The sequence below is a fragment of the Panthera onca genome, chromosome E1 (genome assembly GCF_046562875.1).
Source record: "Panthera onca isolate mPanOnc1 chromosome E1, mPanOnc1 haplotype 2, whole genome shotgun sequence".
Classification (NCBI taxonomy): domain Eukaryota; kingdom Metazoa; phylum Chordata; class Mammalia; order Carnivora; family Felidae; genus Panthera; species Panthera onca.
Window position 1 is genome coordinate 34,261,566 of NC_138352.1, and position 24,727 is coordinate 34,286,292.

At 38.8% G+C, this 24,727-nt stretch overlaps 1 protein-coding gene and 1 long non-coding RNA gene across 8 annotated transcripts in view; one reads left to right on the forward strand and one right to left on the reverse strand.

Moving 5' to 3' along the window:
- Nucleotides 1-24,727, forward strand: part of SSH2 (slingshot protein phosphatase 2) — a 256,836-nt gene that overhangs the window by 146,335 nt on the left and 85,774 nt on the right. Inside the window, exon 1 of one of the 7 annotated variants that reach the window (XM_081791195.1) lies at nt 2,048-2,765. The exons of 5 other annotated variants lie outside the window; for them this stretch is intronic. In XM_081791195.1, coding sequence (XP_081647321.1) covers nt 2,638-2,765 — 128 coding nt within the window. In that variant the 5' untranslated portion in view covers nt 2,048-2,637. Of the gene's footprint in view, nt 1-2,047; nt 2,766-24,727 lie in introns of those variants that run through there. One more of the 7 variants, XM_060647810.3, reaches the window with a different exon arrangement.
- LOC132688611 (uncharacterized) lies at nt 3,807-17,829 on the reverse strand. Its single transcript, XR_013552053.1, has 3 exons — nt 17,723-17,829; nt 17,174-17,274; nt 3,807-3,884 (listed from the first exon to the last, which is right to left on the reverse strand). It is a non-coding gene; the product is annotated as an uncharacterized LOC132688611 (long non-coding RNA).

The window sequence follows — 24,727 nt, forward strand, 5'->3', positions numbered from 1 at the left end:
GCGTTTTTTTTTTTGTTTTTTTTTTTTTTTTGATCACTGCCAGGAGGCTATAATAAATTACAGCCTGGAAGAAGTTTCAAACTGGCAACTTTGCCAGATATTTAAAGCAATTTATTTTGGGGTGTATCAGCAGATTTTTTTTTTCTTACACTGCCATTTGGGTGCCTGCTGACACAGCCTGAATAAATCTTTCAAACATTTTCCTTACCAGAGATGGATGAAGACGATGATGCACTGGACTCCAGACCTTTCATTAACTCTTCACTTGCCAACTGGTTCTTTCCTATTATCAGATCCATAGGAAACTTAGATCCTATTTCCAGTATGAGTTTGCAATATTTCAAATCCCTGGGCAACAACTTTAAGGTTTTTAAAAAAAATCTTTATTTATTTATTTTGAGAAAGAGTGCAAGCATGCGCGCCCACATTGGCACAAGCTGGGGACCAGCAGAGAAAGAGAGAGAGACAGAGAATCCCAAGCAGGCTTTGCGCTGTCAGCTCAGAGCCTGACTAGGAACTTGATCCCACCAACCATGAGATCATGACCTGAGCCAGAATCAAGAGTTGGACACTTAACCATCTGAGCTACTCAGGCACCCCACCAACTTTTAAGTTTTATGGAAGGATAAACTAACAAAAGAGTTTCTGGTTTTAGAAATAGAATGTATAATTTAGATTGATTATTTAATTACTAGTATTTAGAAAATTGCCAAACCTCCCAATAGAAAAAGAGATCTGAAAAATTGTATATATAAAACAAAGACACATTTTGGGGTGCCTCACAGTTCTTGAGTTCCAGCCCCACGTTGGTCTCTGTGCTGACAGCTTAGAGCCTAGACCTGCTTTGGATTCTGTGTTTCCATCTCTCTCTGCCCCTCCCCCACTCGTGTTCTCTCTCTCTCTCTCTCTCTCTCTCTCTCTCTCAAAAATAAGTAAACATTAAAAAAAAATTAAGGGGCGCCTGAGTGGCTCAGGTTAAGCGACCAACATCAGCTCAGGTCATGATCTCTTGGTTCGTGGATTCGAGCTCCAGGTTGGGCTCTGTCCTGACAGCTCAGAGCCTGGAGCCTGCTTCTGATTCTGTGTCTCCCTCTCTCTGCCCTCCCTGCTTGCTCTGTCTCTCTCTCTAAAATAAACATTAAAAAATAAAAATTAAAGACATATTTCTTCTTGATTCTAGCATATGTTGAGTCTTAAAGTGACTTCTTCCTCATTTTAGTCTCTTTTGTCTGGTAATAGGATAGTGAAATCATTTTTTAAAATTATTAATTTCCAGCTCTAGAACTCCTGACAGTTCTATTGATATATAGTTTAGTCAAGTATTCAAAAAGCATAAAATGCTCATACCTGAAAATATTTGTTCTGATGAAACTGGAAGGGCAAGAGGTGAGGGAGCTAACTTTTACTGAGTGCCCACACCAGGTCAGCCCCTTTTGTAAACCACTATATAGCATGCAGGAGAGAAAAGAGATTTTCAGTGAGTTGTTAGCAACATTGATAAAGGATTAAACTCATGAAGGCATCAGGGTATATAGGGTTGGTGGGAAAAGCCCAACCTAGATCAGAAGTCATAAAACTAGGGTTCCTATCTAAGTGATGTCACTTACAAATGAGGTTATCTGGCTAGACCCTTTATATTTATTTCCACATCTGTAAAGTAAGGTTATATTCTCTAGCCTGTCTCCCTCTCCTAGATCATCTGGCACAATAGCTATCTACCACAGCTGCGTATTGGAATCACCCGGGGAGCTTTGAAAAAATATTGATGTTTAGGATCCCAACTTCAGGAGACTCTGATTTGATTGGTCTGTGGTGTAGCCAGGTATTGGAGTGTTTAAAATCCCCACAGGTGATTCATATGTGCAGCTAACGGCTATGAGTCCTTGGTTTGGAGGATGGTTAGGAAAGCCTTTTATAAATTTATTTACAAGGGTTAGCAGATGTTATCGACAATGTAAATAGGTTTTTTCCCCATTATAACTTCAGATGTTTTGCTTTAAAAAAAAAAAATTAGTTTATTACCGAATTTCCCTAGCCCTTAACACCTAGAAAACCGCTGGTAAGTATTCGTTACATTTGTTAATGTACGACCTTTTATTAAAGTTTTAAGATCATTTGAAAAATGGAACTTGAGGTTCAATGTATAGAGCCGTTCAAGATAAGCAGGACCTTTCTGTGGAAACATTCCCAAGAAACGCGAGCCTTTCTTGCTCACCCCAGGCTCGCTTCACTCCTTCACACGAGCCGCGATGTCTTCGTGCCGACCCTCGCTCGCTCGCCCGCCGAGAGGCACGCAGCGTGATCCGGTGGGTGCCACGAGCTCAGGGGCGGAGCGCCCGAAAGGGCCGACCCTCTCTGCTCCTAAGACTCTCCCCGCCCGCTCGGCTCGGCCCGCCCCGCCGCAGCGCCCCGCCCCGGACGCGGGTTGGGGTGGGATGTTTGTGGCGCCCGGCCGCCGAGACTCCACAGCCGAGCCCTAGGGCTGCGGCGACTGCCTCCGTGCGACCCGGCGGGCCCAGTTTGGACGCGGGGATCCCGAGCTGCCCGCGCCTCTGGCCCCGCGGAGCCCTACGCGATCGCCTCGTGCCCGAGCCGGGAGGGGCCAGGATGCGGAGCTGTGCGCCTTGAGCTGGCCTCATGACCCTGAGCACGTTGGCCCGCGAGAGGAAGGCGTCTCCCGCCTGCACCTGCAACCTCGGTAGCCCCGACATGATCCCTTACTTCTCCGCCAACGCGGTCATCTCTCAGAACGCCATCAACCAGCTGTGAGTTCGCGGCGCGCCCTCCCGCCCTCCGCGAAAGCTCGGAAAGTTTGCTTTTCCGGAGCCGCTTTCCCCAGCATCCTGGGGAGCAAGCAAGCGAGGGCGAAATCGCGCCCTGCGTGCTTGGAGGTCTCGAAGTGTCCGGGGATATAGTGGGGTAAAGCTGTGGAGCAGTTCTTGGAGGCAGAAAGTGTTCCTGGGGGTTGGGCGGATTAAAGAACCCTTTGCGAGAATTTCTGGTAAACTTTGAGGGAATCTGAAAGTGCAGTCCTCCCTTGGAAGCTGTCTATGGTGACCGAGTGACAGCCGAGCCGGGAGGCTCTGGGTGAAGGGCGGTCTGTAGCTTCTGAACCGTCGCCCGGAAACGCTTGGACTCCCTCGCGGGTCCTGCTGGAGATCAAGCTCCCGTGTTTGTTGTTTTGGGGTTGCTGTTTCAAATAAATTTGCGTGTGACTATAGGTTTCTTTTCGAAAGCCGTTCACACAAAAGAAGGCTGTCCATTCTTCGCTCCCGCTGGCTGTATGTAGTGTGGAATTATTTAAGAAAATTGAATTTCGGTAATTTGGCTGTTTTTCCTTTAATCTCCCCTTGTACCAGTACGTAATCAAAATCCAAGCCTGCATGCACACCTTCATCCACGAAAGTACAAGATTCAATGCATCTTAAATCGTCGCTGTTTTTTTGAAGTCTCTAGAGTTGTCGTCCTTCCCTTCCATTGTGGTTGAGCTATTTCTGAGAACTGTGTGCCGAAACTTGTGGTTAATCTCGCCTCACAGTTAAGGCGAGGGTTACTTTATGTATCAGCAGTTTGGTCTTCGTAGTGTGTTAGCACTCACTCCGGAGTGGCTTCAGGAGAGTCAGCTACTGAGGTTTTTCCAGACTTTTGGATACTTAGGGAATGTTTCTTTCTCCCTCCCGGGTCAACCCTGAAAAACTTTTTTTAATGTCCAACAACAGAAACTTTCCACTATCTCTTATTAAAAGTCCTAAAATAGCATGTGAAGTGATTTATAATGTTACACATAAGTTATTATTTTAATTGATGGTTTGCTCTCCTACCAAATCAAATTAAGCTCATTTGAGTTTCAGGTTTTTTCTTTGTGTTGATTCATGGTGGAGCTCCTACAAAAAATAGCCACAAAATAAAGTGGTTTTAGTGGTGTGTATATCAACTCTACAGAATTAAATCAGCCACTTACTTGCATTTTTTTCCTTAAAAAAAAAAGAAATGGAGTAAAAGAGAAGGAGAGGAGGGAATAATCAGAAACTGGATAACTTATATCAATAGTGTTAACAATATTTTGAAAAAACAAAACAACATGGGGAGCAACCCACATGTCCGTCAGTAGATAAATGGATAAAACAAAATGTGGTATGCAGTACAACTGAGTATTATTCAACCTTAAAAAAGAAGGAAATTCTGACAAATGCTGCAACAAGAATGAATTTTGAATACATTATTCTAAATGAAATAAGCCAATGACAAAGGACAAATCCCACGTGATTCCACTTGAGGCACCTAAAGAAATCCCCAGGAGTTTGGGGGAGGGGGAATGGAGAGTTTGTGTTTGATAGAATTTCATTTAAAAAGAAGAAAAAGGGGCACTAGGGTGGCTCAGTCAGTTGAGCGACCGACTTCAGCTCAGGTCATGATCTCACGCTCCGTGAGTTCGAGCCCCGCGTCGGGCTCTGTGCTGACTGCTCAGAGCCTGAAGCCTGCTTAGATTCTGTGTCTCCCTCTCTCTCCGACCCTCCCCCACTCATGCTCTGTCTCTCTTTGTCTCACAAATAAATAAACATTAAAAAAAATTTTTTTAAAAGAAGAAAAAGTTTGGGGCGCCTGGGTGGCTCAGTCGGTTAAGCGGCCGACTTCGGCTCAGGTCATGATCTTGTGGTCCAGGAGTTCGAGCCCCGTGTGGGGCTCTGTGCTGACCACTCAGAGCCTGGAGCCTGTTTCAGATTCTGTGTCTCCCTCTCTCTCTGACCCTCCCCCGTTCATGCTCTGTCTCTCTCTGTCTCAAAAAAAAATAAATAAATGTTAAAAAAAAAAATTAAAAAAAAAGGGAAGAAAAAGTTCTAGGGATGAATGATGATGATTATGCAACAATGTGAATGTATTTAATGCCACTGAACATGGTTGAAATGGCAAATTTTATGTATATTGAACTACACTTTTTTTTAATTTTTTTTTTTTTCAACGTTTTTTTATTTATTTTTGGGACAGAGAGAGACAGAGCATGAACGGGGGAGGGGCAGAGAGAGAAGGAGACACAGAATCGGAAAGAGGCTCCAGGCTCCGAGCTGTCAGCCCAGAGCCCGACGCGGGGCTCGAACTCACGGACCGCGAGATCGTGACCTGGCTGAAGTCGGACGCTTAACCGACTGCGCCACCCAGGCGCCCCTGAACTACACTTTTAAAAAACATTAAAAGGCAGAGCTTCTCAGCTTTTGCATTTTAGTTCCTAGTATAATCAAATTAAGCCCAAATTTCTTTTCCTACTTATTATTGCCTTTGAGTAAATCATTTGACTTCAGTTTCTTCCACTGTAAAATGAGGCTCCTACCCCCAGGTTGGATCAAAAGAGATCATATGTGCCAGTAACACTTTGCAAACCATAAATACCTACATTAAAAATGAGTGAATTGAAATTAATAACTAATGCCTGCCATTTGTTGACCTCTTGTCACCGTGCTAAGAGTTTAACGTGTATTGTCTCATATAATCATAACAGCAACTCTAAGAACCAATTTGTTCTATTTACAGACAATGAAACTGAGACTCAGAGATGTTAATTGCTCAAGGCCATGTAGCTAGTAAATGATAAAACTGTCCTTAGAATCCAGAGCTGTTTCCTAGACTGGTGCTTTCAACCACTATAAAAATTATATTCTGAGGAGTTGCAAGGTCACTTTTGAGACTTAATCTTACGAATTGTCTTTAACTGCTGACATCTTCAACTTAGCAGTAAAAAAATGTATTTGCTACACTAAGATTTGCTGCTGACATAGACAGTCTTTTAAAGAATTTGCAGAATATCTCTTTAATTTTTGTCTTTTGCTACCCTTTTTTCTTATAAGAGATGTAATATCCAAATTCACTTCATCTAAAGTATATTCATTAGTATTACACCAGCCATCATTTTTATTTTGCATTTATAGTGTTCCCCAGTTCATCATTATTTAAGAATCTTTAGAGGTCATTCTGATAAAAATAATACCAAAAATTCTGTTGAAACACACATTTTTGGCATGTAATGTAGAAGGTCTTAATTTGGGATCCATGGTCACCTAGAGTTTTATGGATTGGCTTTAGAAGGTCACTGAACTCCTAGGGCCACCTGGGTGGCTCAGTTGGTTGAGTGTCTGGATCTTGGTTTCTGCTCAGGTCATTATCTCATGGTTTGGTGAGTTTGAGTCCTTCATAGGGCTCTGTGCTGGTGGCACAAAGCCTGCTTGGGATATTCATATTCTCTCTCTCTCTCTCTCTCTCTCTCTCTCTCTCTCCCCCTCCCCCCTCCCTCTCCCCCTCCCTCTCCCCCCTCTCTCCCCCCTCTCTCCCCCCTCTCTCCCCCCCTCTCCCCCCCTCCCCCCTCTCTCCCCCCTCCCCCCTCTCTCCCCCCTCCCCCCTCTCTCCCCCCTCTCTCCCCCCTCTCTCCCCCCTCCCCCTCCCTCCGTCCCTCCCTCCCTCCCTCTCTCTCTCTCTCCCTCCCTCCCTCCCTCTCTCTCTCCTCCCCCCCCTCTCTCTCCTCCCCACTTGTGCTATCTCTGTCTCTCTCAAAATAAATAAATAGACTTAAAAAAAGTGAACTCCTTAAGATCATATGAAAATGTTGTGTAGATAAATATATTTTTAAAATTAGATTCTCTAATGTGATCTTATAAAAAGTTAATCTGTTTCCTAAAGGGAAGTATTATTTCTAAGGCTTGATAATGTAGAGCTCAATTGGTGTGAGCATTTCCCTGGTGGTGCCAGATATATAAATAGCTACTAGTGGGAGTAACTAAAAGATTAAGATTTAGGATCATAAGTGGAGACTGACTCAAAAAAAAAAATTTGAAGTGTATGTTTGGGGAAGGGGATACCTTGACACACGTGTACTCTTAGCCAGATAATTCTCTTGTCACTGCTGAGAATCCACTCATGAATTTTTATTCTGTTCTTATTTGCTGCCTGGGATTTGCTGTGGGTTTAGAAACCAAGTAACAAATGCTATGAGAATTGTGTCAGAGGAAAAAGGCCAGCATAACAGACTGAGATCCTTGGGGCTCTCCAATGGAGAAAGTTCATGACCTTTAGAGTATGGTGTTTAGATACCTTTTTGGTGATTTCACAGGTTCATACTAATTTCTTGAGTTTCAACTGTTATATATAGATGAAATTAGAGAATAACTAGGGTATTACTGTATTTTACTGGAAATTATATCATCATTATTACATTATGGTCTCCCTTTGTCATTGCATAAAACTCACCAAATAGGGGGTTAATTTTGAAGTATCAATGAAGAACATTAAGAAGTGATTAAATTCACTCCAGAAACTAAGAATAGTCCCTGCCATAAGCTTAAATCCTACTAGAAAAAAATATGTGAGCGACCCAGAGCATCATAGGATCAAATTTCAGGAGTCTTAAATCAGACTTCTCAAATAATCATGACAAGTTACATGCCCTTTAAGAGTCTATGCATACTTTTTTAATAAAGGAGAAATCAATTTCTGAAAAATATGGGAGCCTATGTTATGTTTCGAGAGCCAACATTCAATCCCTGAGAGGTGGCCACTAAGCAAGGGGTCTTCTAGCATTATTGGTATATGCCAAACAACGTATCAAATAGGTGGCTATTTTTGTGCCTACCAAAAAAGATCAGAAAAAGATCAAGAATTATTAGACAAAATGCTGACAGAGGCTACCATTAAAACAGTATTCCCATTATGAAAACCTCTGATCAGAAATCTTGGAACTTAAGTGCTTGAAACATTGCTTGATTGTGAAATGGGTTACCTTGAGCTTTTTATCCTTGACCTAAAATACTTGTATTTAGTATTTGATTTCATATATGAGTTTGATTTCAAAGCTATACATGGATGCTTTCTAAAGCTCAAGTTTAACAACAGGAGAGCATATCCGGATAATTATCCAAAATATAACTTTTTGTGAAACTGAAAGGTGTTTTGTATCTCTAACAAGTTCCTAGATGATGCTGGTCCAGGGGCTGCACTTGGCAACAACATCCTTAAAGTATTCCTCTGAGGCAGATTGAGCAAGTCCTCATCCACATTTTATGAAGTAATAAACTAAAAAAAAATTGAAATGGTGCAGTGATTTTTGCATAGCAGTTACATGATTTGTTATTGGCAGAACTGAAACTAGAACCAGCATTTCCTGTCTCAAAACACAGAGCTCCTACACTGCTGTACTGGACTGCTATCTTTGTATACATATGGAAACATTTCTTTAGATAAATTTGTAGCAGTGGAATTTCTGGGTCTAATGGTATGTATATGTTAAAAATTTGATACATACTGCCAAATTGCCTTCAAAAAAGACTTTGCTAATTTGCTCTTACCAGCTGTAGGAATAGACCTTCACCAATCCTGGTAATACTAATAATAACATTAAATGGCACGTTATTGAACTCTTACTATGTACTAGGCATTATTTTGAATACTATTCACATTATCTTTCTTTTTTCTTATGAGTTAGATATTCTCCTCAGTTACAGATGAGAGGCACAGAGATGTTGAGTTACTTGTATAAATATAGCCAGGGTGCAAACATAGGCATTCAGACTCCAGGGCCTGCTCTTAAATATTTCTCTATTCGCAATTCCTTTATTACTATAGAGGTTTAAGTATCCTTTTATATTTTTTTATTGGTCTTTTTCACTTTTCTTCTGTAATTTGCATGTTTGTACTTATGACTATTTTTCTGTTGTTATTTGTTTCTTTTTGATGTACTCTACATGATCTTAATATGTAGCCAAAAAAAAACCAAAAAACAAAAAAAACCCCAAAACCCTTTCTACCAGTTTATTATGTGTCTTTTAATTTTTCATCTTGTTATAAAAGTTTTTAGGGGCGCCTGGGTGGCTCAGTCTGTTAAGCGTCCAACTTTGGCTCAGGTCATGATTTCACGGTCTGTGAGTTCTAACCCCATGTCAGGCTCTGATCCGACAGCTCAGAGCCTGGAGCCTGCTTCAGATTCTGTGTCTCCCTCTCTCTCTGCCCCTCCCCTGTTTGCACTCTGTCTCTCTCTCAAAAATAAAATAAAAACATTAAAAACTTAAAAAATGAAAGTTTTTAATTTTTTTTCTTAAGATTTTGTTTTTAAGTAATCTCCACACCCAAGAGGGGGCTTGAACTTGTGACCCTGAGATCAAGAGTTGCATGCTCAGGGGAACCTGGGTGGCTTAGTCAGTTAAGCATCTGACTTCTGCTCAGGTCAAGATCTCATGGGTTGTGATTCGAGCAAGGCACAGGGCTCTGAGTTGGCAGCTCATAACCTAGAGCCTGCTTCAGATTCCATCTCTTTCTCTCTCTGCCCCTCCCCTGCTTGTTCGTTTGTTCTCTCTCTCCCTCTCACTCTCTCCCTCTCTCTCAAAAATACAATTAAAAAAAGAGCTGCATGCTCTAAAAGAGCCAGCCAAGTGCTCCTAAAAGTTTTTAGTATTTATTTAATAAAATCTGATATTTTCTCTTAGGATTTCAGAGTTTTGTATCTTGTTTAAAAAACCCTTCCCACCCACTTTCGGGATTATAAAAGTATTCTTTTATGTTTTTTCTAATAAGTCCATACTTTTTAAGTATTTCACTCTTTAAAATATCTGGAATTTATAATGTGAGATAGGGGTGTTGACTTTACCTTTTTTTCAAATGGATAGTCATTTATCCCAGTATCATTTATTTAGTCCATTCTCACTTTGCTGATTTGAAACACTACAGTTATTGTATATTAAATTCTAATAGATATTTGGAGTTGATTCTGTACAATTAAGTCCTATTGATAGTTTTTCTATTCATACACCAATACCACATTGTGTACTTACTATAGGAATTTAGTGGGTATTTTGATATCTTGTATGGCAAGGCTTGCCTCGTTATTATGTTTTAATGTATCAGGTATTCTTATTTTATTTCCAAATGTCTTAGAAACACCTTGTCAATTTCCACTTAAAAAAAATCCTGTTAAGGGGGCTCCTGGGTGGCTCAGTTGGTTAAGTATCTTGATGATTTCAGCTCAGGTCATGATCTCACAGTTACTGAGATGAAGCCTTGCATGGGGCTCTCCCCTATTGGAGCCTTCTTGGGAGTCTCTCTCTCCCTCTCCCCTGCTCATTTGCATACACCCAGGGACTCTTTCTCTCTCCCCCAAATAAATAAACAAACAAAAGTCCTATTTGGATTTTGACTGAAATTGCGCTGAACTGGTTTTGGAGAGAATTAACAGCTTTATGAAATGAGCCTTTCCAGTGAATAATGTGGTGTGTGTGTGTTTACTATATTTTAAATGCTTTTCATTTAAATTTTAAACTTTTCCTCATAGAGTAGTTACACATTTCTTATTAGGTATATTCATGGGTGTTTCTTAAAGTTTTTGTTGCTCTTGTTTTAATGTATTTCTTGAGCTCTCTCCCATGACATTTTCTAATTAGTCACTGTAACTGTGTAGTAAAAATTTCTATATTTGCTTTTATATCAGACCACCTTGCTGAACTCTTGCTTGGTCCAAATATCCAATAGATTTTTAAGTTGATTTTCTTTACTTTTCTCCATGCATCATTATATCATCTGTAAATGAGTTTTATTTGAAACATTGCTTTGGCTAGGGCTTTAGTGGAATGTTAAATAATAGTGCTAATGGTTTTATCTTGTTTTCCACTGTGAAAGGAATGTTTCTTATGTTTTGTTAGCAGATGTATTGTGTGCTATAGGTTCTGGCATAGGCCATTTCTCAAGTTGAGGATTGAACATTATGGATTTTATCTTTGTAGGTCCACTAATACATGGATTTTTTTATAATCAGTACTATAAATATATTTTCTTAGGATTTTCTTAATACATTCTTTTGTCTAGATTACTTTATTGTAAGAACACACTATAGAATATGTATACAAAATATGTATTATCAATTATTTTTGCTACTGGTAAGGCTTCTAGTCAACAGTAGACATTAAGTTTTCAGAGAGCCGAAGTTATTTGCAGATTTTCAAATGCATGGGGGCTCAGTTCTCCTGACCCCCGCATTGTTCAAGGGTCAACTGTATATCCAATCAAAGATTTTTAGGTGTAGTTATTGAATTTTTTTAAGTGATTTTTGAACATCTATTGGAATGATAATATTTCCCCCCATTTGCTAGTAGTGCAGCAACTTATATTGAGTTACTAAGTTAAATCATCCTTACATGCTATTTGCGTTATTTGTTAAGAGATTGCTGGATTTGGTTTACTATTGTTTACGATTTTTGCTTTTGAGTATTTGTTGAATCTTTGATACAGTCTTTGTCCATCTTATGTCTGATTTGTAGAATAATTTAGGTGTGGCCTTCCATCTTTTTCTAGCTCTGAAACAGTTCTTTAGCAAAAATTACCTGTGTTTGACAAGCCTGGAACCAAGAAGTCCTACTCTCAGTGTTATAATTTTATGAATTTTTTTTTTTTTTTTTTTTGCCTTTCAAGTTTTTAAATTTCTTTGCATAAGTATAGTTATCATCCATGATATTTTTTTAAGTTTATTTATTTTGAGAGAGAGAGAGAGAGAGAGAATGAATGAATGAATCCTTCGCAGGCTCCACACTGTCAAAGCAGAGCCCAATGCAGGGCTCGAACTCACAAACCCTGAGATCATGACCTAAGCCGAAATCAAGAGTCAGTCGCTTAACAGACTGAGCCATCCAGGCACCCCTCATCCATGATGTTTTTTATTTTTTTATTTTCTTGTAATGTTTTATTTATTTTTGAGAGAGAACATGAGTGGGGATGGGCAGAGAGATGGGGGGACAGAGGATCCAAGGTGGGCTTTGTGCAGAGAGCAGACAGCCCAATGTGGGGCTCAAACTCACAAACCATGAGATCACAACCTGAGCTAAAGTTGGCCACTTAAAGTTGGCAACTTAAAGTTGGCCAATTATGTTAAACCGACTGAGCCATCCAGGTGCTCCTCTGTGATACTTTTTAAATCTAAATCATGTATTTTACAGAAATGGACAAACATAATTAGAATAATTGATAGATTATTGATAATGGATTGAAACCAGGCATTTATTTGCAATTTAAGGTCTTTTTTTTCTCTCTTTGGTGGGTAAAGAAACTAATACAGTTAAAAGAAGCATAGGATATTTCTTTTTCTTTGATTTTAAATTACTACCGACTGTTTTTTGTAGTTATCAGATTCTTATGCAGAGAAGATAGCCTCAAAAAGCGGATTGTTTGGGGCATCTGTGTAGCTCAAGTCAGTTGAGCGTCTGGCTCTTGATTTTGGCTCAGTTCATGATCCCAGGGTTGTGGGATCAAGCCCGATATCAGGCTCTTTGCTGAGCGTGGAGCCTGCTTAGGATTCTCCTTCTCTCACTCTCTGTACCCTGTCCCCCACTCACTCTCTAATATAAAAACAAACAAAAAATAAAAATTTTTTAAAAATGTAATGCCTTTAAAAGATGATCAAGTAAATTTACATCTAGTGAATCTTCTAGGTGTTCTGGCCTTCAAATATGAAGGAAAGGTTAATGATCTGCTGTCACAGTATAAAGGTACATTTATGTTTTCGTTGGTGGTGATAATTTTATGTGACTTTATCCACACTTGTGTGTGTTTGAAGTCAGAGCAGTAATTGGCTAGGAACCAAGGAGAAAAAAAACAAAGAGAGCTCTCAACTTTGGTTTTATTGGAACCATGCTTACTTAAGCAGGTTAACTAAAGAGTAAATCTGCACAATGAAGATGAACAGGAATGGTGAGGTTGTAATACATTCAAGTCAAAATTTCTTTTTGATAAATCTAGAGTGGATTTTTTTCCCCTAAAGTACTGCTTTTTGTTTGTGTGCTTATGTGTAATCACTCCTGAAATTGAGCAATTCCTTTTGACTAACACTGAGAAACCACTGCCCAAAGCTAAATAATTAAGGATGTTGTCATTCTCTGTTTCCAAGAGCTGTTGGACCTCAGAGTAATAGAAGGGTCCAAACTTCTATGTATCATGTTGCTCACATCTCTTCTTGGGTCTTTCCAGTAACTGTGAGTCCTCTTCATTATGTTAAACTGCCTTGGTGCTAAAGAGTAGTGGTGTAGATGCTATCCCATAATGTTTCTGAATTTCTAAGGTGAAAGAAAAAAAAATTGGTATCCTAACTACTTTAAGATAGAGTTAAAATTAACTTTGCTTTGTTGAATGGTGCAGGATGTTGCTGCCAGTAATGTAATTAGGTTTAACCTGAAGAAATGTGCTAAGAACATCAGGGACTTCTGGGTGTTCCTGTGATTTGGAAAGGATGTAGCAAATTATTTATAAATAGATTGCTAGTGTTACACACCAAAGGGCAAATATGGGCCCACTTCATTTTTTGCAGGTTTGTGCAAATTGAGTGAGCAACTCTTGTTTTCTGCATTAATCTGTTTCTAGAGGATTGTGATCCTTATTTTAGTAACCTGAGGGATTGGGCATTAGTTATGTCTGTTAAAGCAACAGAATCCAGTGGCTCGAATTACTTTCAAATAAAGAGAAACCTCTGGGTTAGTGTATTTTAGAGTGTTAGGGTTGTTTTTTGGTTTTTTTGGTTTGTTTGTTTTGTTTAGTTGTAACAGTTTAGTTTTTAAATGTAGAAGACTTAGAATTACAGTTGACCTTTGAATGAACGAAGCAGGAGTTTGGGGCATTGACCCCCTTGTTCATAGAAAAATCTGTGTATAACTTAACTCCCCCGGAATTTAACTACTAATAGTCTGCTGTTGACTAGAAACCTTACTAATAAAATAAACAGCCAATTAATATATATTTTGTATGTCATATGTATTATATACTATATTCTTATAATAACTTCTGACTTTTTCTGTGCTGCATGGTTCATCTGTGAATTTTTTCAAGTTGCTGCAGCTTTCTGAAATACCTTCCAGTATATTTGCTGAAAAAATCTGCACATAAGTGGACTTAGGCAGTTCAGACCCATACTGTTCATACTGGTCACCTGTACAATGTTTCTCCTAAGGTTGATATACCAAATTCCCACAACACCAAAAATATTTTAATTTCTATTATTATTAATTTTTTATTTTCTATTGTGGAGAGCTTTAGTTTGAAAAGTTGCAGCATCTGTGGAGAATATAAATTCTCAGTGTATATTTCTGTTCCTAGGAGATGAATGGAATAGGACAAACAGTATGTGAAACTGAACTTCTTTGACATCCCACCTCTGTGATGTTTATCCATCCCCAATAAAATTTCATTCATTTTTTTTTTAATGTTTATTTATTTTTGAGAAAGAGAGACAAGAGCGTGAGCAGGGGAAGGGCAGAGAGTGAGGGAGACACAGAATCTGAAGCAGGCTTCAGCTGTCAGCACAGAGCCTGATGCAGGGCTCAAGCCCATGAACTGCGAGATCATGACCTGAGCCTCAGTTGGACACTTAACCAACTGAACCACCCAGGCACCCCTCACAGTCAATTCTTAAAGTATCCCATTCCTTAAATATTCTTTTTAAAAAGTCTCAAAAGGTCTCTTGGTCACATGTTCAGGATTTTACTTGCCATTTGTTCTTGTTGCTAATAGTAAGAGTCCCATTCAGAGTTTCATCACCTATGTATGAGCTGTGTGACCTTGAATGTATTATATAACCACTGTAAGCCTTATTTTCCTCATTAATAAAATGGAGCTTGTAATACCTATTTGGATTAAATGTGATATGTGTGAAGTACTACTAATAGTAAGCACTCAGTAAATGGTAGCTAATATTTTTGCTCTTTTGACATAAGCTGAAATATAAGAGTAAGAATTAGAATACAGAGTGGTGAGCCTGCCTGATGGTAAAATCCTATCATTTGCATCATTGTAATAATTGCACCTATTCTGGGCAAAGGGTGGGAGATACAAAGAAACACAAGACATGGTTCTTCTGCAGTCAGGATGCTCAGTCTGTTGAAGATATAGGAACTGGTCAATAAAAGGATAACTAAGAAAACAATTTAACAGGTGCTAAGTGTCAGATGAATGGTACAAATGTTAAGTATTCAGAGGACAGAAAGGTATTGTAAATGAGCCAATTAGCAAAGGCATTACAGTAGGATTTGAGCTGGGGCTCTGACCTTTATTTCTTGCTGTCTTAAATGTCTTGATTTGTATAAACAGAGGTAAAGGATACTTGAGTGGTGAGAGAAAAGGAAGATGAATGTGGTGGATGTTATCACCATATTACAATAGTTACTTTTCAGTGAAGGACTGCTATTAATGATTTGTGGTTAGCAGAAGAATCCAGAAAAGCTTTTGTATAGACTGATGATTTTCTTTGGGATATTGCTATGAGCATATTTTGGATCTATCATGGGCAGAATTTATCAAGTTTTATTGAGTACCCACTGAGTACACAGCTCAGTAACATTTGCAGACTTTACATAGCTTATTTAGGAAGGCTGCCAATTTTACAAGGCTGTTAATGAATCAGTACCGGTGGCTGGGAGCATAATGTGAAATCCCCACAGGCAGCATAAGAATAGAAATCATTACACTATCTGCTAGTGGAAGCTTTATGGTTTAAAAAGGGAGGAGAGAGAGAAGAGAAAAGAAAAAGAAAAATGCATTCAAGTAATTCAAAGCAAAACCTTTCTCTGCTTCCTCCAGGTGCTTAGCTCTGGATATTATTACATCAGCATCATGTGGTAGGCAAGGTGGTTCCCAAGGCACAGAGCGCTTGTAATATTTACAGTAGAGTGAGCTATAATGGGTGGAGTGTGCTGATAACTATTTGCCCTTGTTCTTATTGGCTTGGTTACCAGTTTAATGGCCTGGTTGCCTATTAATGGCTCAACTTATTTAGTGTTCTATAAGCAATGTTCAGCTCCTTAGTTTCTAAGTCAGATACCCACCTGGTGCCCCAGTTATTTTTTTTTAATATTTGCAGATAATGTACATTTATTATATAAAAAACAGAAAATACTAAAGCACTCCTTTTCTCCCACAAAAAGCATTACACTCATTCTTATTTCCTAAAGATCTTACTATTAACATCATCCAGGCTTTTTCTATATATGTATATACTTTTAAAAATGGGATTGTCCTCTATCTACTGCTTTGTAATCTGATTTTTTCACTTAGCATATTGCGAACATCCTGCCATTGTCCTCAAACTCATTTCTCTCATATCCTTGTTCAGAGTTGTTTGTTTTCCATAGAACTGATTCAAATTCTGTCCTATTGTTGCACATTTTGATTATGTGCGGTTTTTTTCAGTTATAAAGAAAGCCTCACTGAATGAATATCCTTGTGCCTAAATCTTTGCACGTGTCTTATGCAATCTTTGCATAAAAGAACTATCCTAAAGCTCAATTGTGGGATCGCTAGACCAAAGTATATACCTATTTCTAGGACTTTTGATAGATTGCTAGTTTGCTTACCAGAAATATACCAGTCTCACTGCCACCAGCAGTTTTGGTAATTCATTTTCATAACCCTCCTGAAATGATAAGTGAAATTGAGATAAATAGAATTTTATTCACTAATTCATCTGAACTACTTAGAGACCTAGAAAAACTGATCCTCATTTGCCTTTTTCTATCAGGAAGCTATTTCCTACCTAAACACTAATGGAAAATGCTTTAATTTGTGAACTATTTGAGTAGAACTAATAGGAAGATGAAATAATAATGTATTATCAATACATTATTGTTGGTCAGAGGTCAAAATAAACTAATTATCCTGAGATGTTGTTGAGTATATATGTAGCATTTGTGAATTTTAGTTGGCTCCCCACTTTTTCATTTTATTCTAAAATCATCACCATTTTTGACTTAGAGAATTTTAGACCCCAAAGATAAACTTACAGGAAGCAGCTGGATTTCAGAGAAATCCAGCTTACCTAGAATCCTGCAGCAAATTAATTCAGACCTTGAGCAACATTTCGTTGTTTTCTGTTTAGGAAATGTTAAACAGCATTGAGATTTCCAGTAGTACCATTTTACTCTAAGGATAGTGAAATTTAAAAAGATGATCAAACACATTAGTTTGTAAACAGTTCTAACTGATGAAGTTAGAATTTCCAGATTCTATCTATAGGAAGCAGTGGATGTATTTCTCAGAGTTGAGGAGGTTAACGTTTTTAGGGAACAAACTGCTAAATTCTTGGAATAAAAGTTTTCATCTTAGAGTCTCTATGAGTATTGAGTAATGGAGAAAGGAGAAAGGTGTATTTCCTAAAGCTTTTAAAGCATCTTACCTTGATGGGGCGCCTGGGTGTTTCAGTCAATGAAGCATCCGGCTTCAGCTCAGGTCATGATCTCAGGGTCCATGGGCGCCGGTCCCACGTTGAACTCAGTGCTGATGGTGTGAAGCCTGCTTGTGATTCATTCTCTCTCTCTCTCCCTCTCTCTCCCTCTCCCTCTCTCTCCCTCTCCCTCTCTCCCTCTCTCCCTCTCTCCCTCTCCCTCTCCCTCCCTCTCCCTCTCCCTCCCTCTCCCTCTCCCTCCCTCTCCCTCTCCCTCCCTCTCCCTCTCCCTCTTCCTCTCCCTCTCCCTCTCCCTCTCCCTCTCTCTCCCTCTCCCTCTCCCTCTCTCCCTCTCCCTCTCTACCCCTCCACCCCTCCCCAATTTGTGCCTTCTCTCTCTAAATGAATAAACTTAAAAAAAAAAAAAAAAGAATCTTAACGTTGAAATGTCACTGGCATATCTATATGTGTGTATATATATAGTAACCAAGGGGTCCTCTGGCAGACTTAAAGGGGAAAAAAAAAAAAAAGGAAAGAGAAAGGAATGTTAAGAGTACAGACCACAGTTGCATGCTGGTTTCAGTATTGGTGGTTGCCTGCCTCTCTCTGAAATCCAGCTGCTTCCTTAATGAAGGTGTGGGTTTAAATCACCAGCAGAGAAAATGTTTTTGGGTGAAGTTTCACTTTTTGTAGTGACAGCAGTCCTGGACATGCTGCTGGAACACAGAGGATGAGTTCAGCACCTTCTCTTCAGATCATATCTCTGCCCACAGCTCACCTCTTTTACATAACCAGCCTTTGTTCATGGAGAGTGGACCTCTGTTGGTTGGCCTGTCCAACCACTGTCAGAGACCAAAGGTGACTGATAAGGAATCTAAAGGTCAAAATGGACTAGTATAGGCTCAGTCTGGATTTCAGAGGAAAAGGCATGTTTTTGGCCTGCAGACGTCAAAAACTGAATTGCAGCCTGGGAAATGTTCAGTTCATCAGCTTCAGCCTTTCCGTTTCAGTCAAGGAAAAACAGTCACCAACTGTCTGTAGTCAGCAGGAGCAGAAATAAACAAACCATTATTTAAAGGGTGTGATTTCATTGAATTGGGTTGTGTTAAGGATATCATTCCAGAGATGATTTCTGTGGTAATGTTACTTGGCTTACTGTGAGATAGCAGATATCAAATCAAAACCAAAGACAATCCACATTAAAGGGTCTTTTGTTGGATTTCAGAATGGAAAGTCAATTTGATTAGATTCAGGTATTCGATTTACTCATCACATTTTGGCTCATTATTAGGATGTGATGGAGCACAAAAATAGGAAAGGCATATGGCATTTGTATTTCTAATTGGGGCTAATGCTTTTTAATTAAATTGGCTTCTAAGAAGTATTTTGCTCACTTCAAAATACTTCAAGTATTATAAATGTGTGATCACCAACATGTTTTAAGATCTCCTTTTTAGTGAATGCCCTTTAAGTTAGCAGTGATTCCTGTATACAGAGTCATTGAGACTAAGCTATTGTTCTTGTCCTCTAGTGGAAAGATTATGGGCAGGACCAGCCACATAATTTGCAGGGCCTAGTGCAGAATGAAAATGTGGTACCACTTGTTCAAAAAGAACTGAGAATTTCAAGACAGCGACAACAGCATTAAACCGAGTGCAGGGCCCCTGCGAGCTTCTACCCTGTGCAACTGCACAGATCACACATCCCTGAAGTTGGCCCTGCCTGTGGAATGTGAAATTAAATAGACCTGTAGTTGATCAGAGCTTTGCTACTTATTCACGTCTTTCTGAATCTCTGTTTTCTCTTCCCACTCTCTATCTTCCTATTCTATCATCTGTGTGTTCCATCCTCTCACCAAAGTTGGAGAGCCCGCAGCAAGAATTGGGAGTAGGTATACTTCTGCCTATAGTCTATGTGATCACATTCTTGAATAATACAACCTTCTATTTGACTGGTGGAACAAATAAGATTAGGATTTTCTTTAAGGAATGCCAGTTAATTGATTTTAATAAAAACACATATTCTGCATTATATTCTAAAAGTGCTTTCATAATTAATGGAACATTTGAATCAAACAATTACACTTCTGAGGCAGTATTTTTCCCTCATTTTATAGATTAGAAAATTAAGCCTTAGGTTAAGAGATTTTCTCAAGGTCAGCCAGCTGGTAAGTGAAGTTCAAGCCCATCTTTTCTAACTCAGGGCTTTCTCACTACTTCATTCTCCCTCTACAGTTCTGCAAGACCAAGGATAAGGTGACTTGAGATAACTTGCTTTCTCGAGATTGATCCGTTTTACAGAATTTTCTGCCAGTTTTCCAAGAATAACTTCTTAGATACAATCACGAATATTTGCAACACATTTTTACTTCTGTTACTTTCTGTAATACTTGCAGTAACCCTGTGCAGTAATATTTTAGCATCATTTTAAAGGAAAGAGATTGAGATTCAAAGAGATGTGACTTGTTCAAGGTTCTGTAAACAATAAGTGCAATAACAGTGACTGAAATCCAAGTCGTAACTTCATATCCCATGCTTTTGTGCTGTGCCATGTTTGCCTCTGTTTCAAATCTGTACTTAGTAAATATCTTTTCATTCATTTATTGATGACCTATAATGTTTTAGGCACTGGGAATGCATCAGTGATCCAAAAAGACTCAAGTCACAGCTCTTAGAGCTTACATTCCTTCATGTAAATAAATTATTATTAATAATTAGCTAAAACTATCAACAATAGCCAAATTATGGAAAGAACCCGAATGTCTATCCACTGATGAATGGATAAAGATGTGGGGTGTGTGTGTGTGTGTGTGTGTGCGCGCGCGCACACAATGGAATATTTCTCAGCGATCAAAAAGAATGAAATCTTGCCATTTGCAACAACATAGATGAAACTAGAGTGTGTTATGCAAGGCAGAAGAAGTCAAGGAAAGACAAAATGATTCACTCGTGTGTGGAATTTAAGAAATAAAACAGATGAACACAGGGAAGCAAAGCAAAAATAAAAACAGGGAGACAAACCATTAGATACTCTTAAATACAAAGAACAAACTGAGGGTTGCTGGAGGGTTTTTGGTGGGGGGGATGGAGTAAATGGGCTGTGGGCATTAAGGAGGACACTTGTTGGGATGAGCACTAGGCATTATATGTAAGTGATGAATCACTAAATTGTATTCCTGAAATCATTATTACACTATATGATAACTAACTTGGAATTAAATTAAAAAATAATAAATTAGCTGTAAAGAAAAAGCAGTACAAAGTGATGAAAAGTAAGCTGGGAGTAGGCGATCCTATTTTAGAAAAAATGGTCAGCAACCTGATAAATCATTGTTTGAGCCACAGACTGAAGTGTAAATATTTGGTGTATTGTATAAATCAATTTCTAGGTATAAAAAACTCACCTAAACAATATGAGGCCACTGCATTTATGAACATAACGGCAATAGAGGAGGATTGTTAACTGTGATAAACATTAACCTTTATAGTAACAGTTACACTTTGCATTTAATCTCCTTTCCCGTGTAGCATGCATTATAAAATCATAAGATCAATAAAGTTCGAAACCTACTCATTTCCTTCATGATGAATCACTTACCATAATAAAGCAATGTTTAATGTATTAGTGATACTAGATTTCTCACACTCCTCGAAAATAAGTACTGTAGCAGCATGGTACATGGAATGGCATGCTCTGGGTGGCTGTTAAAATTTCTGGAGTATCCATCAGGTTTAAGAAATGTAACATCTCATTTGCTGGTCTGATTCAACTTTAATGAATTTCAAAATCTTGTCCAGAATTTTTTATTGTACTGAAATTCTGTTATATCTAGTACTTCAGGGGTTCACTGAGTGAAGTTTCACCTAATGCTTGGGGATCTTTGTAATTTAAATGTGTTGGAGAGGGATTTTTCAGAAATAGGGAGAAATGGGGGCAGCATAGTGGGGAGAGGTAGAGGGTCTTTTCATTCGATTTGCCTGTTGTGTGCTTTAGAATTGAAAGAGTCCAAAGTATTAATAAAAAAAGACCCTTAGAAAGTCCCAAACTTTATCTATTGATGTGTGTTTCCTTTGGTTTCAAAGTTAAATCCAAGCATTGATCAGTGTTTGCCTCTTGTTAAAGTGGAGTTGTTAGCTGCTAAAAGATGAGGGGTAATAGTGGGGAGGCTGTTAATTCTCAGCTGCCCATAGTTTCTGTAAAGCAATTACCAGGTTCCTTTAATCCAGAGTTTTAGACTAAGAAATTCATGGATACTTTGAAATCACATGCAAAAGTGGGTTTGTATATGATTAATACATTTATTTTTCTGCAGGAGAGGCCATAGCTTTCATCAAACTGTCAAAGGAATCTAGTGACATTCCCTCCCAATCCCTTCTCATGCCCCAAATTAAGAACCTGGAATAGACTGTCTCAGGCATTTGACTTAGAAATTAAGTCAAAACTCTTTTTTTCTTAATTAAAAAAAATTTTTTTAGTGTTTATTTTTGAGAGAGAGAGACCAAGTGGGAGTGGGAGAGGGACAGAGAGAGGGAAAGACAGAATCCAAAGCAGGCTCCAGTCTCTGAGCTGTCAGCACAGAGCCCAGATGCAGGGCTCAAACTCATGAATTGAGAGATCATGACCTGAGCTGAAGTCAGACGCTTAACCAACTGAGCCACCCAGGCGCCCCAAATCAGAACTCTTTTTAAGCTTTTCGACCTTACCAGTGAGATTCATTTATCCATTTTTAAACAATCACTCATGATTCCCAACTCTGAAAGATCCTGAGCTAACATTTTCTCACTATTGAGAAGGATTGTGCAGCCTCTTGAATTCTCATTCTCTCTCCCTCTCCCCCCCTCCATCTCTCTCACTCTCATAATAATCTTGGAGTAGATATTCCAGAAATGGAATTTGCTTAAGAAAAACTAGGAATATTACTGTAAAGTCTGAATATTGTGTGTTCTTCAACAAATAGTCACAACCTATGTGATGAGTGTAAAGAGAAGCAATAGTGGGTAAAGTATTTCTGGTGCTTTGAACTATATCCTAGAAGGCAAAAATGACTTAAAGTTGTTACTTTGAAGAAAAAGTTATGAGAGGAATTAGAATTTCTAATTTCATTTAATCCAGGTACTTAGTAAATTAATTATAAAGGGCTTGTAAATTAATTATAAAGGGCTTGTTGGGAGGTTTGGGAGACATTGCCCGGGGCTTAGACATTTAGTGGAATGAATGTGCTATTGAACTCAGTTGTGCACTGAAGGTCAAGGATTCTCTAAGCTATTAAACCATTCTTTGCTGTTAAGACCAATTTCTACAGCCTACCACATATAGTTATAAATTTTCAGAAGTGTGACCAGTCAAGTTTTAGGTGCCATTTTTGCTTTCTTGCCATCTCACATTATTTATTTAGGCATTAATCCAATACCTATTTGCTGTGGCAAAAAAAATCTGGGTTTTGCATATAAAGACTTGAGAAAACTCAGACCAGTTTAGCTCTCTTAGAAATTAAACACCTTAGGGGCGCCTGGGTGGCTCAGTCGGTTAAGCATCCAACTTTGGCTCAGGTCATGATCTCGCAGTCCGTGAGTTCGAGCCCCGCGTCAGGCTCTGTGCTGACAGCTCAGAGCCTGGATCCTGTTTCGGATTCTGTGTCTCCCTCTCTCTCTCTGACCCTCCCCCATTCATGCTGTCTCTCCCTGTCTCAAAAATAAATAAACGTTAAAAAAAAAAAGAAAAAAGAAATTAAACACCTTATAAAGAAAAAAAAGTAAAATTTAAAAAAAAAACAGCTTTATTTATCTGTCTTAGGACTTTTTCCCCTAAGAGGATTACTTCAGTTTTCAGTGTCAATTGAGAATACTTAGACATAGGTATTTTTCTTTAAGTGGGGTTTGAGGCAGAGGAAGCAGAAAATGGGGATTTTAAAAATTCACTCTATTTGAAATATTGAACTATTTATGTAACTTTTAGTTTAGAAGTAAATATTGGAAAATGAAGATACAAGTATAATGTCTAACTATATGTTTTGTTTTCTTTTTGGTAACTATTGTTTAACTATGTCACTGTAGAAATGATAAAATATGAAGAGAAAAACATTCAGAATGTTGCCTTTTTAGCATTAACTGTTAACTGAAAAAATGTAAAGCAGATTTCATAAACCTCTTCAGTGACACTAGAGAAACTTTGGGAAAACATCCAACATCTGCTTATCTTACCTACAGTGGAAATGTTCATAACTGCAGTGTGCAGTTTCCTTTGAATAAAGATAAACAGATTTGTTTGTTATACTTATGTTTCAGAAGTATGTTTACTACATTCTTTAAATGTATGTAATCCCCCCCCGCCCCCTGACAGTTGGGGAGGTATCAAAACATCTGATTGTTACTGGAGTTTTCTTAGCTTTCTCTTGAGGGCAATTTTATTTTTCTTTAAGATATTTTCCTCAGAAATTTTCCTAAGATACATTCTTTTGATTCCAGATTTAGAGGCCACTTAAGGAAATATGTTCATCCAAGCAGGTTCCCCATTACCTGCACTACCATGTCTCTGACTCACTTCATCACATCCTTTATTATAAAATCCATGTTCCATAACTTTTTTTTTTTTTTTTTTTTTTTTATAAATACATAAGTCACTTTGTCTCCATTTGGTTCTTCCTTTTTTTTTTTTTTTTTTTAACGTTTATTTATTTTTGAGACAGAGAGAGACAGAGCATGAACAGGGGAGGGGCAGAGACAGAGGGAGACACAGAATCTGAAACAGGCTCCAGGCTCTGAGCGGTCAGCACAGAGCCCGACACGGGGCTCGAACTCACGGACCGTGAGATCATGACCTGAGCCGAAGTCAGATGCTTAACCGACTGAGCCACCCAGGTGCCCCAGTTCTTCCTTTTTTGAATGCTGGGTCCTATTGGCTGTCAGCTGGACACTGCTACAGGGCTGTACCCAGCCAGACCCTGATGTTTTAAAATAATGGTGATTCCTGAGTTGTAAACCTGTTTGTTCCAATTCCCAGGAGACCAGACTGTTGAAATGTTTTACCCTGTTAACCTGGGCAGTTCCTTGTCTCTGGCTAAGACATGACAGGCAGTCATGGCAAGAGAGTTACCCAAAAGATATTCACAGTTTTGCTTTAGTCATGACTATGCCAGAGTTTGTGGTAGAGATTGCTGTATGCATCCTAGAGATTATATGTCTGTTAAGAATGAAATAAAATTGAGCATTGGTTGTTCTCTTGGTTGCCAAGGAATACATCATTATACAGGTTTTTTGTTAGCGTCTTTCCCCCCTAAGCTGAGGTAAAACCCCACTGCTGTGATCCTATGCGTAGATCTGAATCTCCTGTCTTTAATGGGATAGGCATAACTTACCTAAATATAGCGAGGTGTGGACTTGGCTGATATGGTAAGAGACAGAAGAATGACCTTAGCTGGTCTTCATTACTAGTGTTAACAACTAAATTTAAAGAAATAGGGACAGTGTTCTAGTTTTGCTTATAGGCTTAGATGTTCTTTCCAACTGCTCAGCTTCCTTAGGTAAAAAGCTTTCTGCACCAAACCAATAAATTGTTTTAAAAGCTAAC